Source organism: Anopheles cruzii, chromosome 2, assembly GCF_943734635.1.
Source record: "Anopheles cruzii chromosome 2, idAnoCruzAS_RS32_06, whole genome shotgun sequence".
Lineage (NCBI taxonomy): Eukaryota > Metazoa > Arthropoda > Insecta > Diptera > Culicidae > Anopheles > Anopheles cruzii.
Window position 1 is genome coordinate 41,196,851 of NC_069144.1, and position 19,833 is coordinate 41,216,683.

General features: G+C 52.9%; 1 protein-coding gene across 1 annotated transcript in view; it reads left to right on the top strand.

Annotated features, from left to right (window-relative positions):
• Window positions 1-19,060, top strand: part of LOC128279074 (acid sphingomyelinase-like phosphodiesterase 3a) — a 37,316-nt gene extending 18,256 nt beyond the window's left edge. The window contains exons 4-10 of the mRNA XM_053017796.1: window positions 7,864-8,072; window positions 8,158-8,543; window positions 14,871-15,069; window positions 15,142-15,251; window positions 15,352-15,530; window positions 18,393-18,862; window positions 19,017-19,060. Coding sequence (XP_052873756.1) covers window positions 7,864-8,072; window positions 8,158-8,543; window positions 14,871-15,069; window positions 15,142-15,251; window positions 15,352-15,530; window positions 18,393-18,862; window positions 19,017-19,060 — 1,597 coding nt within the window. The remainder of the gene's footprint in view (window positions 1-7,863; window positions 8,073-8,157; window positions 8,544-14,870; window positions 15,070-15,141; window positions 15,252-15,351; window positions 15,531-18,392; window positions 18,863-19,016) is intronic.
• Window positions 19,061-19,833: the final 773 nt, after the last annotated feature.

Below are 19,833 nucleotides of genomic sequence, written 5' to 3' on the forward strand. Positions count from 1 at the left end.
CACTTCAGCTGCCGGGTTGTTGTTTGGATTGCCCGAATACGCCGAATTTTGCTACCGGAATGCTAATCATACGACCCACCTGGGGGGGGAGATCGGGAGTGGAGTATCGTTGGCCGCATTGCATTGTGACTTTTACATAACAACTCTGTTACAATAAGTGCGTTCCTTGCCGAAGAACGAAGCTTTTCTCTAATCAACCTACTGACTCCTCCGGCCGGTGCCGGTTGATGAGCCCAGCACACCCTAACGATAGACAGAGAGGGACAGAGAGAGCGAGAGTAGTGTTTGCCGGGAAAAGTATGATTAGTTCTGCTGCCATTAGGAGCAGTTTGCAGTAGATTGCAATCGCACTCTCGGGAATGTCGGGTCGTGTGTGTGCCGTTGAGCCATTTCAAACTCCTCGAGTGCGCGCTGATGCTGAGCGCCTTAAGTGTGCCCCGGCAAATAAATATTCGATGAACGTGGGGCCCGAGCACTTCACCACTTTCCAATAGCTGTCTTCCACAACGGCCCGCAACATCGGTGTGTGTGTGTGTGTGGAAATAAATCCTGAGTGTGTACTCCATTTTTGATAGGCAATTTTCTTTCCGTACCGTCAATCCCGGAACACAGCACCGGCGGCGGCGGGTACATTCTCACATACCTGAGCCTCCCATTCACCCGGAAGCACTCACGTTCGGTGCTCCTGAGCCAACATAAAAAAATAGGAGGGCTCCGGAATCCGTCGGAGGCCCGGAGCATGTGTATTGTATCATTTCGTGGGGAGAAAGCAAACCTCTTAGCCTTAGTGTATCGGTCGATGGCTGGCTGGCTGGCTGGGAAGTGTGACGTAGCAGGAGCAGCTTCCTTAACGCGCGCGCTCACCAGGCAGTGCCGACTCCGGGTGAAATTCAATTAATATTCAATGATTTTCGGCTCCCTTTCGGGAAGGCGGCTCGGTCGGTCCGTGTGGGTGCTGGGCACGTGTGTCTTGTAAGACGTTCATTCCTTCTCCCCCCCGAACACTAAATGAAAAAACCTTTAATTTGTTCAAAAATAAACCACTGGTAATACTGGTAACTGGTTGTGAGCTGGGCGTCGGGTGGGAAAATCACATCCTGTTGGGGCGGTGCACAGATAAACACGCACCGGGCGCTCGGCAGATCGCCCGTTGCGGTCATATCCTGCTTGCCGCCTGATTGGATGGGTACCGCTCCTGCCGCCGTGGGTAATTACATATTTATTTCTACGAGATTATCTCCCGGTGGCCGGCCACCGCCGGATTGCCTCCGCTCTAAGGATCCGGAGCTCGTTCTTGGCGTTCGCTCCCGGGAAGCAATGGCGCTGCAATGGAATCATAAAAGCGAATGAATGAACACCTTGATCCTTTCCGACTCGACGCTCACAACTGCACAAAAGCACACGGCACACACACACCTACTCGGTCCACTTGGTACCGGCCTTAGTCCTTATGCGCTCGGCACATGCACGGCATCTCGGGGAGGATAATGCCGTGCTTGACACAAAGATTTTCCGTGCCGTTCCCGGTCGTGCCCAGAACCAGTGGGGGGGGGGGGGGGCCTCTTCACTCTCTCGAGAAGTGCGGTGCCCAAGAATGGTGGCGTGTCTAGACCGACACGCACACCCCGATGCGCTGTCTTAGAAAATATAGGCCCTCGGGCCCCGTGGCTTAGCTCTTTCGCTGTCGGGTCCCTCCCGGCTCTCTGTCCCGGCTAAGGAGCTTTTCCTTTTCAAATCTGTAAAGTGTCTTCCCACCTGAAGAAACGTCTCACTTACGTCCGCTCTTTTTGCGCTGCGCTTCTCCGGCGATAAGTGCTGCTGCTTAAGACATCAAGTGGAACCGACTCCGCTTCGACCGACTTTCTCGACACGCGCGTTTGGCTCACCCAAGGGGTCGCAACCCGGGTACCCGGGAAGATTTAGACACCGACACCCCACCTAGCCTACAGGAACGGCTTGTGCACGGCTTAGGAAGGCACTTCTCCCAGGAGCACAGGACCCTGCGCCGGTGAAGGGACACCCTCCAGAACGCTGGCCTTCCGATGGCAGCTCGGAGGCTGTGGAATTTTGCGATCATCGGCACCACCATCCTGATAAGAGGCCGTTGGATGGGTTAATTAAAACATTTTAATTACGTTCACCCGTTTATGTGGTCGCCGCCGCTGTCTCGAAAGTATCAGTGAAGGTTATTTTGAGGAGGAATAGGGATTTTGATGTCCACGCACCCGAAGGGTCGCCGGTGCGTGGAAAAACGTCCTGTCAACGTCCTGTCCTGCCCGTAAGCGTTGCACCACATCGCAAGCAATTTCCTTGCCCAGTACCAATTTTCCTTGACACTCGGGTTTGGCAATGCAAACACGGAGCCAATAAGGGTCGACAACGACAACGAATTGGGTCACCGCTTAAGCTTGCCACGACCGTAACCCCTTCCCGTTAACCGGGATGTTTTCAATCCCGCCCTGTCCAATCACCTTAATGGAGCAGTTTTCATTAAAAGTCCGCCAAATTTATCGAGCGTCCGCTCGTTGTGCCCTTGCACGCCAATACCTGTCACGGTCAGTAATGCTGTCAAATTAAAAACCATTGAAGCACACGTTAGTGCAGTGCCGAGGGCCAAGGGGTTTTCCAAGCGCCGGAGCAAATAGTTGCAAATGGCACCTGAAATGGGAAAATCCCCGCCCCCCCCACCGCGGGTGAAGAAAATTGGATCCGGCCACTCGTGTCTCCCGAGCAGCAGCAGCATGGGAAAACCGAGCGAGTTTTCCACCGATTTCCTACGCTCGCTCCAGCTAATGGCCACTGATAGCACCACTATCGGTGCCGCGCGGGAACTCGGGTCTGTAAGCGGTCAGTGGTTCGTAAAAGTTTCTTAATTTCTCACTACTTTCCCCCCCATCCTCCCCCCGGACCAAGTGTCCACCGTTCGCTCGGTCCGGTGTCGAGAACTTTGGTGTGTGGTGTGCGCGCTCCGCAGTTCGGAAGGAAATCTTGGTAAATGAAATCATTTCTTTCCCGTTCGATTCGATTTCTGGCCCTGTCAGGCGCCATAACGGTGGCCACGGCTGGGGTCAGTTGCCGGGAATCACCGCTTCGAAGCAGCAGTGCAGTGTTTACATTGCGTTCGAAAACTGGCAGCTTCGGTTGCGGTCGAGCGTTTTTGAAGGGCTACCGTTAGGGTTCTAATTAAATGGCCAATTAAGTGCAAAATTCATTCACTTATCAAACCATTTATGGGCTCTGTTTTGGGTGGGGCGTTAGCTGAGTGCCGGCAAATAGGTGACGTTAAGAAACCAAGTCGATACTCACTTTGGGAATAGTTTTTTGAGCGCAGCTTTTTTTCGACTTTAATATTTTGGCCAGTTTTTTCGAAGAACTTCAATGTCGGGTCGAAGTTTCGGCAACTTTGTGGGTCAGTTTCTATTTAATTTGTTCGCAAGTACAAAACCCCTTGATTGTATCCACATTTAATTTAAATGCATAAATGATTGGCGAACGAGAACGTCTTGTTCGGAGATCGCCCGTTAATGCTACCCCTCGAGTGTCCTTAGCATTTAATTTTTCAATCATTCGGCAACCATCCTCGATGGTGTGGCCGATTGTCGCCACGAGTGTCATCCAGGCGACTGTTGGCATTTAATTCAAATTTCACTAATTCATCTGCTCCGTGGCAAACGGAATTTTGGTGCCGATTTCGTTGTACGTCGACAGGAGGCACCATCGTCCGGGCCTGGCGAAAGTGTCGCGATTGTCGGGGCGCAAATCGATCGCCGGTCGCCGTCGTTTCCGTGGACCGTTTCCCTCCGATTGGCGCATAATTTCATGCGCCTGGCGCCTGGCGGAAGCGAAGGAAATGGGTTCGAAACTAATTACATTATTTGGTTCGAATTTCCTCCATTAGTAACCCGGGGTACACATTCCAGCTCATTTCACCTTATTTCGAGCCCGCGTTTCTGACGATTGAGCTTATTGAGCAGAGGCAGAAGAACGTTGTTACCGGCCCATTATTTTGGAGATAAAGCTCAGATAAAGGACGCCGAAAGAGAATCGACCCTTCGGGGCGCGCATTACAAACCAGAAACCATAAAATTACCTCGCACCCTAGTTGAGGGTGCGAGGCAGCAAACGGAAACGGAAGAGTCTTCAGTGACCCGACGGTGAAAGTCCTAGCACACCAACCTGATGCCGTGTCGGTGGAGCTTCGGTTTTGATGAATAAAACATTCCGTTCGCTGCTGGACACAAAGCTCTGACCCGCATGCGGATCAGGCAAACAAACAAAAAAAAAGAAACAGGAAAAGTAAAACATGCCCCCCCGGCCCACCCCGGTGGTCAGCCTGCGAAATGTACGGGAAAGCAACCCCGGCCCGGCGAGGGGTCGGAACGATACCCGGGACGATACAAGTGAGGCAATGAAAATTTCATTCGATTCGAATTTTCTCGATCATTGCCTCCGTCGTGCCGTGCCGCCACCCGGGGGGAAAATGCTAAATTTGCCATCTCATCTCACCAGCAGCTGGCCCTCCGAGTCCTTGGACGTCCCCGACACCGCGCACACCTCGAGCGGTACAAAAGTACACAAACATTAATTTAGAAGCTTTAGCGTTGCGGCATTTTTGACGTGGAAAATACCATCCGCACGCCGGTTCGATCCGATTTGCCGATTTTGGCCCCGCCCCGCCCCGGGTCGGTTGGGGCCGGTAGAAAGGGGTTCGACGGGACGACGGTCGGTACACGGTTTCAGCGGACTATGTGGACGATGTTTTCGGGCGGATTGGCCTTTGCCGGGCGCCAAATACCGACAAATTAAATTGATTGCGTTTCCGAGAGGGACGATGACTGGCCGTTTGTGTGGCCGAGGGTATTGTAAAACAATTTGGCTGTGGCTGTGGGGTGGTACAAGCTGTTCCGATTGTAAACGATGTACCGGAACCAGCTTGGATGGCTATTTATAGCCGCGCTTAGTTTGGTTCTTAGAATACCTAGATATTTCCTCCTTTTTTATTTATTTATTTATACATTTATTTATTTATTTATTTATTTATTTATTTATTTATTTATTTATTTATTTATTTATTTATTTATTTATTTATTTACCCCCGCTGATAGAGCAGTCGGTAGTGCTCTTCGCTGTCACGCAGCTGGCCTGGGTTTCGAATCCCGGGACCGGTTGTAACTCAACCGGCCATGGTTTCGATTCCCGATACCGGCGTGATAGGGGGGTTGGCGCGGGGCTAACAATCCCGCCCGTAAAAATTAAATGTTACAGAGAGCACCAGAGATTAACATTGTCTGTCTCTGGTTGCAGGCCAAGACCGCGCAGCGGTTGTAGCGCCAAAAATGATGATGATGATTTATTTATTTATTTATTTATTTATTTATTTATTTCTTTATTTATTTATTCCTTTTTTTTATTTATTTATTTATTTATTAATTTACTTATTTATTAATTAATTTATTTATTTATTCCCAAGATTGAACTTTTTCTTAAAACTCCGTTCCATGTCGCTGGCGGTACCAATTTAAATTACTTTCGAACCATTGACGTGTCCGAATCGAGACCAACCAATAATGGAGATGCTTGGTAAGCATCTAGTCACCGGACCTGGTGTCGTCAGCCAAGCACTCAAGGAACATCGGCCAACATCAAACCCTCGAGAGGCGATCCGAGCTCAATTTTACCGTCGGTACTGAAATTGCGTTGCAAGAATCCTGTTGACTGGTAGTCGGGAGGAACACATTTTACCAATCAATTCCCAACACCGCCACCGCCACCGCACCGGCACTGTGTCTCGGGTTCGAAAATGGTGGTTGATTTTTCCCAAAATAAAAGGACCGAACTCACTATCTCGGCCTTCGCTGGAAACCCCTTTTTACCGGTTCTATTTTGAGGCCATCGGACCGGCGCTAGAAAGCTAATTCTGGAGTGTCACTACGAGGATATTTATGGAAGCGGCGGGCGATTGAATCTTCGGTCGATTGGCCATCGGCTGGCTGCCCCTTTCCTGTGAGTGTACCTTCGGCCCCACAGTGAAATCATTTTAAAACCCACAACCAGCGCAGTAGTCCCGTGCCCGAAGCCGATTTGAAGGAACCCCTGTCAGCTGGGTTCGATAATTTAAAATTACACACTCACAGCTTCCCCGGCGGCCACCGTCGACGGTGCGAAGCTTAAGTGGACCGCAGTCCGGTGGCCGAAGGGCCAGAAGGGCCTTTCGCTTCATCCATCTACACGACAGATCGAATTTATCTCGCCAGGACATCGCCACCGACGACCATCGCCCGGTGAATCTCATTTCCATATTTACCTATCGGCAGGTCGTTCCGGTCGCGGCACTCTCGGTGTGGGTTCCCTTAAGGATTAGGGGGAAGATGCCGGACGCGGTGCCGAAACTGGAAGCCGCAAGGCGTGTGCAGGCAAATGCAGCCTTCGTGACAATTTTTCACGACTCTTGGCACGTTCATACCTAACTTGATCCCGAAAAACGGAACGCTCCGTGGATCGCCGGTGTGGAAGCTGTGAATGTGCGGCGTTGCCCAGGTTTTCCGAACAAGCCTCGCGGATATCGGTGGTCAGGATAAAGGGTCAAAGCCGACCGGTGTTCGGGAGCGCCTCGAGAATGAGATCGCAGCCCAAGATTGGGTGAAAGGAGCGCCAGCGTAAGCAAAAGCGTTGCAAAAAAGGTCGCTTTTTTCCTTTTCCTTTGTTGCCACTTCCCAGGCCGGTGAATGATTTGAATAAATTTTGCGCCTCACCGCCCAACCGGAAGGCCCACCGCCCACCGGCAATGGCCGCGCATTTATTTCAATCGCGAGACGGCGAACCGGACCGTCTACGTGGGGCTGCGGTGGGCCACCTGCCGGGGTGAGATCTATCATGCGACTCAAGGTCGGGAACACCATGTAATGGGCGGCATTCAAGCGGCAAACCGCGCCCTCAGCCCCCCAGGGCTTAAGTTCGCATTTGGATGCATAAATTTCGCAACCCCGGTTCCGGCACGAGCGTTGAAGGTGATTTTTCTTTAATTTAAACATCCTCTTTCTCGGCCGTTGAACGGCAGAGACTAAGTAGGGATGATTTTCTATGATCTTCTGACACCGACGCCATTTTGTGAGGAGCGCCAAACGAAAGTGGGCACTCGTCAATTCATTAGCTTCATCCAGTCCGCGCCGTGGTAAAGAAGGCGGTTAGATGGCAGCTCACTTTTATTTCAGCTAATTTCTGAGCTTCTTGCAAAGCTTCTTATTAATCCGTAATACGACACACAGATGGGGCTATTTCTGCAACATACACCAAGGATCAATAACTAAGCAACTAACTAGTAACTAGCAAAGTTTTCAGAAAGCAGTGTGTTTTGAAACTTATGGGAAATCGGTGATCACCGATATAAGTTAACCTAAGCATATCGTAAGTTTGATCTTTCGATACGATTGTAACTATCACATGTCAAGAAGAACTTTTAAACTTTTTAACTCATGTATTACCAATGAACCAGTTAATTGGGATATCTCTATCATTGCGATTTTCTTATCCTGCTGCAGATGTTGAACCTCACCAGCCGCACAAATAGTGGACCGAAAGTTCGTTTTTTTTTTAATTTAATCCTCTCACTTTTAAAACATGATAACATTATTATTCGGACCCAAACTCTGGGCGCTTCGGCCAAGTCCAGATTTTCCAGTCCGGTTGTTCGCCGAATACATATTTTCTTATCCTTGAGTGGACATTTTTGCTAGCTCGAATAAAGCAAGTCGTTACGAGTCGCAAAACATCGGTCGCAATTATTGTCACAGCTTGATCTAATTTAGTGTATTTCTTACGAAGTGACTAACTTTTCTTCGGCTTTCTCTTCCCCGAATCCCTTAGCGATGGGCTGTCACACTCGGCCAAACGGATGCACGACAGCAAACGGCTGGACGTGCTGCGCAACATCACCGAGCTGATGAGCCGCACGTTTCCGTCGCAGTTTGTGTTTCCGGTGCTCGGCCACGAGGATGGTAGTGCGAACTTCGAACAGCTCGGTGACCTCTGGCGCCACTGGTTGCCACTCGAGGCGCTGCAAACGTTCGAGAAAGGTACGTAGCGTGGCTCGTTGTGCATCAACCGCTCTCACAGGACCGGTATTAAAATGGGGTCTGGGGTCTCGTCCGTCTCCTGCAGGTGGTTACTACACAATCGAGCAGACCAAGAGTCGGCTGAGGATCATAGCTTTAAACACCAACTACATGCGGCACGACCCGAAGTACTCGCAGTCGCACTCGTCGGCGGTAAAGCAGCGCCCGGACGGTTCCTACCACTATCCGGCCGGTGGCCACTACGCTGACCACCACGGCATCGGCAAGCACTACCACGGCCGCGACGGCAGCGCCTCCTCCGGCTACCTGTACAGCGACCGGCGGAGCGGCTACGGCAGCAGTAGCAACGTGCCCGACGGTGGCCTCGTCGGCCACGCCAGTGCATTATCGGGATCAAGCAGCCACGAGTCGGAGAAGCAGTGGGAATGGCTGGAGGAGGTTCTAGCGAAATCGAGTAGAAATAAGGAAACTGTAAGTACCAGCCATGTTTTTCCACCCGGACCGAAATGGAGTGCCGGAGTGTTTGATTCCAAAAGTTCGAAAGTTGGCCAAACCAAAAATGTGTCAACGGTCCCCCGAAAAAGGCAGAAGCATCATTTTTATGGATTGTGGAGTTTTTTACCCCGAGCTTCAGCATCAGGGCCGTCCTGCGCTGACCCTTTTCGGCGTGGGCTTTTCGAAAGAAAGAAAAACAAATGCCGGTGGCGCAATAAAAAGCCGAAGTCCTGCCCGCCGAACACACAGATACCACGGCCGTGGGCGCGGGCGTCGAAACGCCTACAAAAAGCATCGAAACGCGTGGCGAGTCCCAAGTTTTTTTGTGCAAAAGCATAAAACGAACACCATCCCACCCAAAACTTAAAAAAATAGAACCGAAAACAGAGAGCAGATAAAACATTGTGTAATACGAACGACTGAAAACAATTTGCTGTTTGTTGTTTGGCGTGACCCTGCGCGACTCCTGTCCTGCGGGGTCGCGGGGTGGCAACACGAACACGAAACTACACCGGGCCAACCCAACCGGGCAACGGCGTTGCCGTGAAACTTGTGCACTCTTGAAAACTGTTGCCCGAAACCGTGACGCAAACGAACACAGAAAAAAGTAATGGCGAAAAGAAAACTTCAAAACGATCCTTTAATGAAACTACGACCAAAGCCATCCAATAACGTGACGGCGGAACTGCGAAGTTCATCGCCAAGCGGGGCCAAGTCCGGACCGGACCCGGGGCCAGGGGAGAGGAGAGAAGCACGGCCTGCAATCCGGCGCCTGCAACACAGTGATCCTTACACTGACACTCTGTCCTGTCGGGATGCTTTTCGCACTTTTCTTTGGATCGCGGTGCCGCGGGATGGTTCGTTTACAGGATTGTTTTCTTCGTCCTGTCCTGCCCGGGACACCATTTGTTACACTGTGTGCTGTTTCATAACCGGTGTGCGCCATCGGGCTGCATCGCGAAGGATTGAACGAAGCACGGGAAGCAAAAATTAAAATTAATTAAAAAACTCGCATAACAAAGTTCGACCCCACCCGGCGGGCGGGCGGTCGGGTGCGGGTTTTGTGTAATCTCGACCGCTCCGGTCCGGTCCGGTCGCTTGGCCGCTGAATCGATGGAGCCTGGCATTGTGCCTGGCCGGTAATCCATCCATTCCATCCAGTCGTGCAACATTAAGAAATTTCACCGACAACAACCGAAACAACACCGACCATCATTTTCTTCCAGTTTAATGCGAATCCTCCGATGGGGGGTGCCTAGGGCCACCACCGCCCCCCCCTGGATGGCGATTTAAAACGACGGCAACCGCGTGGCAAGAGCCAGTCTCAATCCCATTAAATGCCGGTCCTTCGGTTAGAATGCCAAAGTGCACGGGCAAAGAGTGAGCAGAGCAGCAGAGAGCAAACATCCGCCTCGTTCGCGTTCGCCCCGACGAAACACACACACATTTTTGGCCGCCCAATCTCGGCCATTATCCACACGGTTGTTAATCTCTTGGTTAATGAAGTTTTGGGAATTTCGCTTCGACGCGCCGTTGTTTTTTTCCTCCCTCTGTCGGTGTTTGGTCGTAACTGGACCATTTTTTGGGGTTTAATTTAGGTGGATTTTTTTTGGTTCATCCCGCCCGTTATGTTTGTCTGCCGAGCGCGAGCCAGACGAGCGATTTCGAGCGGGTGCCTCCGGCAACCGGTTCTTAATCTCTCTGTAGAAGGAGCCCGCCCAACCGTTCGAAACTTTCTTATCCAGCGCACACGCGGCGGGTTTAATGAGATTGTCTCAGGACGTCGGTACACGTGCGCGCGCGCCCGCCGTGGCAAGATGTTAAGGATAGGCGGCGGTCGGTGGATAAGTTTGCCCATTTTTTGTGGCGCACTCTGAGGCGGGCATTTTTTTTGCGGGTCCCACCCAAAAGCAGACGCGGGCCGTTTATCTGTTGGAGCCACCAGGAGCCAAGGGCCCTACTGGGGTTAAATAATCGGTTAATAAAAGACTGCTTGCCGGGTTTAAGTTTAATAGTTCGCAACTTAAGCCCGCAAGGTGTTAACAGGTCGTGGCCGTGGCATTAATTATGCTTCGTGCCCGGGCCAGGTACCATTAATTGACACCGGCCAGCTTAGCATTCGCGTGCTGTTGGAATCGAGTTGCGTGAGATGTCCTTCAATCCTCACCCATAAACGGTGATAAGCGCACGCGGCCCCAGAACAGGATTAATCTGATCCGCCGTGAATCCGACCGCAGGTGCTGATTAAACATAAAACGCTCACGTGCGCGTGTGTGTGTGGTCATGGGGAAAAGTTTGTCGCGGATGCGGATGTGTGCGTCGCTCGGTATGTCAAAATATTTGCCCGGCGGTCGCAATAGTGTTTGGCCCGTAATTGGGCTTTGATCTTACGGGCTCAACCCAGGAGCCTCACATGGCCCGGACTGGGTGTTGTCATACGCGAAACAAACACACCACATCCCCTACACCCCGTCACCAGGCAGCCGTTGGTTTTGGGGCGTGCTCAGCGAATTTGGGGCGGCTGTAATTCGGAACGCCGGAACGCTACGCAAACAGATTGTTACGGACCCCGGTGTGTGTGTGCACACACACAGTGTACACAGTGTACGATAATTACTTGACACCCCGCGGTCCCCCGTGACCGTGGCCAACAATGGTAACCGCGCCGGTTGGAACACCTGATCCACGTAATTTGCGAACGGCTTCGAGTGAAATATTTCACACCTTTCGGACACTCCTCACGAGTAGCAGTGGCCTCCTGAATGGGTAAACATCGTTTGGTACCGTTTTAAGCGCTCAAGGCTGCCAATTGGTGGGTGGGTCCAATTGTCCGGACCGACCATAAATCTCGCGCCCAATATTCATTTACTGTCCCGAGGGCGGGCGCGGTTTCGCGGGAACGTCGAACAGGCTCGCGGATGACGGATGACGGCCACCACCGTGTCTTATCGTTCGTGATTTCGTTCCCTTCGGGGAAATCGTAAGCGAAAAATATGCCACCCACCCTGGAGGGAAAAAAGGTCACGCGCGATCATTATTATCTCGGGGCGCGCGAAACTTTTCACTTGAAATATTCGCCATTTGATTATCCATAATTAGCGTCAGACGGGCGGAATCGCCGGGCTGTGCGATTCGAAAGCACTCGCCGGGCACCATTCGGGCGCAAATATACCGTCGCAGGAGGGGGGAGGGGTGGAGGGGGGGGAGTGCTGCTGCCGGGCGTTCTGCTATTTATCAGTGTCCTGCTTAAACTTGCGCAACATGGATCGACGCTGGTGGGGCAGTGGGGCCGCCACCGTCAGTATTTATGAGACAGCAAGCAAAACTTTGTCAACCTTCGGGACCAGGCTGCCTCGCCGTCCCGGTCCCGGTCCCGGTAGATAAAGGACCGACCGGATGACCGGACCATTTTTTAGGCCACCCCGAACAGGCGCTTCGAGCGAAAAGGCGAAAAGTTTCGCTGCTACGGGATTTAAACACTCGTTCGCCTGTTGTTCGGCTGCCCTCGGTTCGCCGAGCAGGGGGCCGTGGCCGGGGAAAACTGTTTTCCCGGCTCGCCCAGGAATTAACGCCAAGGGCCCGGGCCATCAAGTGGAGCTTAAGTCGAGTCAACGATTAGATTACCGCTCGCTGGCTGACTGACTAAATGACTATCGAAATTTGCTCCGACACCAGCCATAGGTCGTTATCGATTCAAAATGAAAAGTTTTGGACTCGCTGGCTGGGCTTGGAACAACATCAACCAGCATGGCTTGGATGGGCGCGAAATTAAAATGATCCAGTGGCTGGTAGCTTGTCCGGTGCAGCTGATAAAATTAAAACTAAATTAAAAATCGATTAACGCCACCGATTAATGGCACCGGGACGCGCGTTTCTTTCGTTTGTTCCACGAAACCCGCCGGTGAGCCGTTTAAGAAAAGTTGCTCCTGGCGCCGCGCATTTCGCGAACTTACGAGTCACGAGTTATGGTTTCGATTTATCGTGGTCCACCCAGTGGCCCGTTGGGTGAGTGTGGTGAGTTAATGAATTTCTGCAATCTGCTCCATCGATCAGGACCTGGCATTATAAATCGAGTGGCTTAGCGTAGCCGGAAACCGGGCCAGATCCAGAGTAATCTGTGAATGAGCTTTAAGACTCCGGCCGGAGCCAGTGGCCGGCCGGAGAAGTAATGCCTCAATCGTGACTTCGTGCGACACAGTAATGGGAGCATAATGTGCGGCCTTTCTATGAAATGGCCACCAACCCGGGCGGGACCGGGCATATTTTCACAACTTTGTAGCAAACCATCCAATAGCGTCTGGCGCAAACAGCAGAACCGGATAAATCAATAATCTCGTGCGGCTTTAGTGCTGCTGCTGCTGCCACTGTTGCCGCTTATCGTTCCGTATTGATTTCAGCTTCCGGTGGGTCGGAAACGTGAGCCTTTTTTATGCCCGCAGCCAGTGGGTGCAGCGCTCGGTGCGGCTCTGCGTTGCCTTCGCTTCAAACGGATACGATGCCCGAGAAACACCGGGCTCTGGGCTCCGGAAATGGAGCACAGAAAGATGTTCTTCGCCGGCCCGCCCCGAGCCGAAGAAGCCTACGGCAGGCAGGCAGACATCAGCAGTTTCCGGCTCACCCCAGAAAAAAGGCTTCGGTTTCGAGGATGTTGCCGGCCCTTGGCAGGATGCAGCAGCAGCAACCCCAGCAACTCGAGGCGCCGAATCATCATCATAACCATCAACCGGCCAGTGGCCGGTGGTATGCAATTTGAGGCCGAGATTTAGGACATGATGTGAATGGCCAAGCAGCGGACGCTGGCCCACCGGGCCACCGCTTAATCCTCCATTTATTCTACTCGATTAGTGGAACCGGTTCACCGTCGGCCGTTGTGTAGTAAATGTGCGATGCGCTGGTCGAAAGAATTCTCTGCACATCGTACACCGTAAGACAGATTTCTGTCGGTAATCGAACCGGAAACTGATTTACGACCGGCCGATGCTGGCCATCGCCTGATTGAATCCATTCCGAGATCTGTGGTGAACGAAAGGCTCCTTGATGTTTCTGATCCCCGTGCTGACGGCTGACGGACGGCAGGACGGAAAGGGGGGCCGGTTAGGATAACAGGTCTTATGACATTATCCATCAAGCTTCGAAAAGTAATCGTGTCTTAAAATTCAATCCTCACCAGACCGAACTGCTGGCCCGCTTCTATGGGATATTTGTGAGCGATCAATAGTTGTAATATGCTTCGGTGATTTTTTTGGCCTCGGCTCTCGCTGAAGGCGATTGAATAATTGAGTTAACATTCCCAACACACCGGCACACACCGGTGTCGGTGACGAAGAAACCGACGGGATTGCCGAATGCGCTCTCTCCAAAGAATTTACATCCTCGACGCATTAACAATTCAGTGACCGCCAGTTACCGTTCGGCAAACGAGGTTCCGGTGTCCGCTGTCTGTCGCCTTTCTCGCCCCCCCGGGGAGACGGAGACCGAGAAAAATCAATAAACTTCAAATCTGGCCCCGACAAATGACACGAGTCGTCCTGCGGGTGCACGTGATGCTGCTGTTGTTCCGGTGGCGAAGAAAGAACCGAGGCATCCCGAGGAAAGCGGCGATGGAAGCTCCGGTGTGGGCCCAACATAAGGTGGGCGCATTAAATATTGCCACCGGATGACTCGACCGATTCCCGGGCCCAGCCGGCCGGCGGCGATCTGTATAATTCATCATCGAACCGAAGCGAACCGGAGCGAATCCATTAGTCATTCCGCCATGTTATCGAAGGTCCTGTGAGTGAGAAGAGAGAGCGCCGTCCGGGGGCTGGCGGGGTAAAGTTTTCCTCAAAGTCATCGAATTTATTGGAACCAATTTCGGAGCGGCTTGTTCGGAAGGATTTGTTGTTGTTCCACCCACCTCCACAAACCAACCGGATCCGGACCGCCGCCCGGGAACTGTGGTTTTATAGCCATTTTATGACAATCAATATCTACCGGCTCCGAGTTTCGGTTCATTTATTTCACCACTTTTCGGGCCGGCCGGCCGGCGTCTTCGGGTGGCTCCGCTTACCTGATCCGATTCCAATCAATCTGTCGGCTCCGAGCGGCGCGGTGGGTCAACCGAATTGCGGGTGCGGTCAACCGATAAGACCACTTTCGGCCAGGCTCTCTTCGGGCCCGGAGCGTGTCTTTTAAGGTCCCCCTTCCGACGGGGCGAATTACGGGATGTGTTACGTTTTATGGGTCATAATTGAATTTTAGATACGCCGCTGATCGATACTCGATGCCGTTTCATTGTGGGCTCCGTTCCTCTCTCGTTGGCAGGTATATATCGTAGGACACATACCACCAGGCTCGGACGAGCGCCACATTGGCCACATGATGCCGTTCGGGCACTCCAGCTTCACCGAGAAGAACAACGCGCGCTACTTGCGGCTCGTCAAGCGCTACTCGTCGATCATCCAGGGACAGTTCTTCGGCCATCTGCATTCAGACTCCTTCCGGGTAGTGTACAATGAAGTGGGTAAGTGTCCCGTTCCACCGCGGTCAACGGTGGGGCCACGATACCTAATCCGGTTCCCTAACCTTCCGACAGGAAAACCCGTCTCCTGGATGATGATTGCACCCTCGATAAGTCCCCGGAGAAGCGGCGAGTCCAACAATCCCGCCATGCGACTGTACAAATTCGACACCGATACAGGGCAGGTACGTGTCCTCCGACTCTCCCTTTACCTCTGTTGCCTTATCCCGGTGCTTCCCGGAAGAATTGAGCCACTAATTGGATCGGTCGTGCGATGTCCCACAGGTCTTAGACTACACGCAGTACTACCTAGACTTAGAGCAGGCCAACAAGCTGGAGGAAGCCGTGTGGCAGCCCGAGTACAACCTCACCACCTACTACTACGGGCTGAGCGACGTGTCGTCCGTCGCCCTGCACAACCTGGCCGATCGGTTCAACAACGCGGACGACGCGCAGTTTATGAAGTAAGTCACCCGTGCCCTTTCGGTGACCTTTGCAGCCGCCAGAATAATTCCGTGAATTCCACCCGATTCGGAGCCAGATAAATAACACTTTCGGCCTTACAGAGATCTGCCCGAGATATGCCGGAAGCGACCTGCCGGATAACGGGTGTCCCCAAATTTCGTGGGTATCGTCTCCCGAAATCCTGGCCCACTGCGCACTATTTTCCCCCTAATCCCAGTTACGATGGCCGGAGGATTTCTTATCACCAAAACACTCGTGATTTGCGGGAATCGCGGCCTGAAAGGATGCGATTTTTTTGCGCTCAGGGTCGCGCGAACGAGCCATGACCGAGGATCCTCTCGCGAGGTCCATTTGGTCTTACGCTGGTTGCAGGGGCCGCGAAGCCAAATCACCGAAAACATCCATAATGCCGATCCCGGGGGCCCTCCAAAATCGCGACCTGCCAACCGAACGATCTAAGCCATAGATTACGCGGAGAAGTTAGTTCGCAGTTTTTCTGTTTTCGTTCGCTACCCGCCACCGCCGCCTACTTCGACGATGTAACTTCCGGCAGTCTGAAGATCCGACGTGAGACGTGAGGGTTTAGCGAAGAACGGAGAACGCCGCCGTTCCATCGACGGGGCCCCGGAACCGGAAGGGTCTGCGCCTACGAAGACGAATGGGACCGGGATTCTGTGGATGATCCCGGGATTCAGGTTTCCAGCTACACGAGCCTTGGGACGGCCCGGCGAACCGAAAAGCGAACCCAAGACATCTCGCCAACGAAAGCTCCGCTCGAACGGAAGATCGCCTTCGCCACACGCATTCCATTATCTATTTCATGCGTGCATGAAACTGCGTATGTGTTGGTTCGGGGGGCCCCCTCTCGGGTCCTACTCTCTCGTCTCACCCTCAATTCCGACGACCGCACTCCAGCTCCAGCAGCCACCACTATCGGCATTCCATTTTCTTGCGGGATTTTCGCTCACCACATAACACCACACTCGACCCACAAACACCGACCCGGCACTAACGTGTGTCTACGTGTGTATGTGTGTGTATGTGCACACGATTGTGTGGTCCTATAAGAGAGCAATTTTGGGATTTGTTATGGTTTATTCAGATTCAAATCTCCTTTCGGTGGCGATGGTGGCACCAGCAGCAGCAGCAGTCTCGGAACGAGTCTCGGAGATCTTCTTCCGATGCTCGGCAGATGGGCTAAAGGGGCCCCAGGGGAGCGGGGAAAGTAATCTAGCATTTTATTTATACCATTCATCCTGACCCTACACATATCATCCCGGGAGTGGGGCCGGTCGGCGAGTATGCATGCTCGTGACGGAAGACACCCCGGAATTGGGTCCCATCATCGGTTATCCTCTTCTCCGTGATTGAAGTCCACCGACCACCCTTTTCAGGAAGCGGCCGAAGGACTCAGGCTCGTGCTGGGCTGGGCTGGGTGGCTATCCAACCCTAACATGCGCCAACCATGTCATCGGGAAGGATACGGCACACGGTTCGGTTCGGGAAAAGCAACGCCCACCGAACGAGGGGGGAACGGGGAGTGTTGACCGGAAAATCCGCATCAAAACCGGCTGGTACCGGTGGTACCGAGTGTGGATGACACCGACCCACCCGGCCGATGAATGGATTCCGAGCTCTTTTCCCGGGGCGGATACCGGAAGTGGGCGACGGGACTGACAGTTCACCGGAACGCCCGGGCACCGGGAGTGGGGATGGTGGAAGTAACAATAATCTTTCTTGTGTGCAATCAGAAAACTTTCCAGTGCCCCAAAAGCCGGCGTCCGTGAGCTGTGTTGTCATTTGCAAGCTCCGGGGCTCCGGAATCCTTCCGTCCGCCGGCCAATGAATCACCCTTTTAAATTCCTTTCCCCTTTTTGTCGGCTCCGGGAGTCCGCGTTGGTTAACAGCAGTTCGGTTTCAATCACAGTGTGGCCAAGAGGCCTTGGTAAGACTCTTGGTCCTTCGCAGAGTTTGCCGGAAGTCGCCTGGCAAGCCCGACGAGTGGATCCCGGCGCCTTATCACGCTTTCGTGCCGTTATCGCACGAAACTGTCACACACCGCACCGCACCGCACACAGGCGGGATGCTGGAATGTGCTAGTTTCCCTGCTGGATGGACCAACAACCACCCCCCCCGTCCCGAACCGGGCCGGAAGTTTTGCCGGAAGTTCTTGCCACCGGCTTGCCGGCTTCCCGGTCTCTTTTTGAAGGGTTTTTCTTCCAGGCGACTGACTGAGAACATCTTCGTGACAGTCTAATCCTCTTTGGCCAGAGCCAGAGAAGAGTAAAAAACCAAGAACCGAAAGCTATCTCACACTATTTCTTATTCATGAGCTCCGGGGCCATCGCTTCCGGTGGTAGTCGCGAAAAATCCCGGCCCCGCGGATGGCAGCCATCGGAGTCACATCGGATGGGTGCAAGGCAAAACGCTATCCTTTCCGGGAATGGAGTGCACCCGATAAAGTGCGGGGAAATATGTGTGTGTGTGTGCGGACACTGCGGACAGACCTTGCGGGTGATCCTTGCAAGGCACGGCGGGACGGTCTTGGGGCGGAAGTAACTCATAACTGAAAGCCGAACCCATGAACCCATTTTCTGCAGCACTGATGTTCAATTACCCTTGAAATAAGATTTTTTCGTGTCCGTGCCGTCCGTGTCGTCCGGCCACTCGTCGTCCTCTGCGCTGCGGTGGAGAATGTGATCCAAAGTCAGAGTGTAGACTTTGACCCCTCGTGGACCCCCCAGCTTATTTCCGGCACGAGACCTATCGAGAAACTCTTTTAACTAGTTTTTGGGGTTCTTCTAGCATTTTACCGTATCATTGCACTCAACCGTATCTCAACCTTCCTCTCCTCCACCAAGGTACTACCGGGCCAACTCGGTGCGCCACGCAACCGGCACCTGCGAGGGGGTCTGCCTGCTCAACCACTACTGTGCCATAACGCGGTTGGACTACCGTGACTTCCAAATCTGTCTGGAGACGGCGGCCAAAGCGCTGGCATCGAAAAACGGTGCCCCGACGGGGTTGCCGCGCCCAACGACCGGCCGGCTGCTTCTGGCCGCGGGGCCGGCCTTGCTGATCCTGCTGCTGACCTGCTGCGCTGGGGGCCTGCCGGTGGACAGGACCCCGCACAGTACCCTGCTGGTGGACACGCTCATCAACTTCATTTCCTGCGCTTCGTCCATTGCTTCTGCTGCCGTGCTGGCGGCACTGGCAGCCACGTCGAAGGCGGTGGCCGTACCACTCGGGAGTGCCCTCATCTGTCTGCTTGCGCTACGCCCCGGAACCAGCGAAGGCGTAGGCCATTCGCAGGACCACGGTGCGGCCATCGGTGAGTCCGATACGCGAGCCCGAACCGTTTAGAGGATAGCCGAAGATAGCCCCCGGCCAAGACGGAATCAACGAGGATCAACCCACAGGCAGGACTCAAAACCGACATAGGTATCTCCTCTTAAAAAAGCCCCACAAACCCCCCTCTTCTGCAGGAAGCTCTATTGCGCTGCCGCTGAGCGCTGCGAGCGATGGTTAAACCGATTAGTTAAAGTGGACAAAATAGTAACCCGCAAATCAATGAATGTGATACATAACCATCAAGCCAAACCCGCTGTTTGGCCAACGCCGTTTGGCATTTTGATTTGTTTGCGCCGATCGGTTAGTCCTCTAGCTCCCCGGGGAGGACCTGCAAGTGCTCAGGCTGCGAGCGAGTAAGACACCTAGTACATGTAACCCGCTCAGCGGAGCAGCACTAAATGTACGACGAAAAGCTATACGGAGGACGGATGGAGGACGAATTTACGCTTTTCCGGTCCGGGTTTACTGTGTTGTGTTAAGTGTGCCGAGTGCCGGGCCCAAAGCCGCTCGGGTGCTTCATCGCTCATCTGTTTAATTACATTGCGACGTGGAGCATCTTTTTGCCATTCAAAACATGCGGTGCATATATTTTAGTCGAAGCCAAATTTTTCTAGCACTTTGCGCGCAACACAACTTGCTGCCGAACGCCGCAAGGCCGATTCATCCTCCTCGTCGTCAACATTCGTGGTGGTCGCAGTGTCCGTCGCAGTGTGTGTAAAGATACCTTCATACTCAGAGTGTACGCGAGCTCGCAAGGGAAATCCGCGATCGAAGGCGAAATGTTTTGAGTCAGGAATTCAAACCGTATTTTAAAAACTCATTAGCAAATAGTTTTAAAACCCCAGCGTGAAAGCGTGCGAGAAACGGACAGAGAGAGAGCAGGAAGTGCATTCGAGGGAAAGTGAAAAAAGCGTAAAGAAAAGAAAAACATGGAGATATTAACACAGGCCA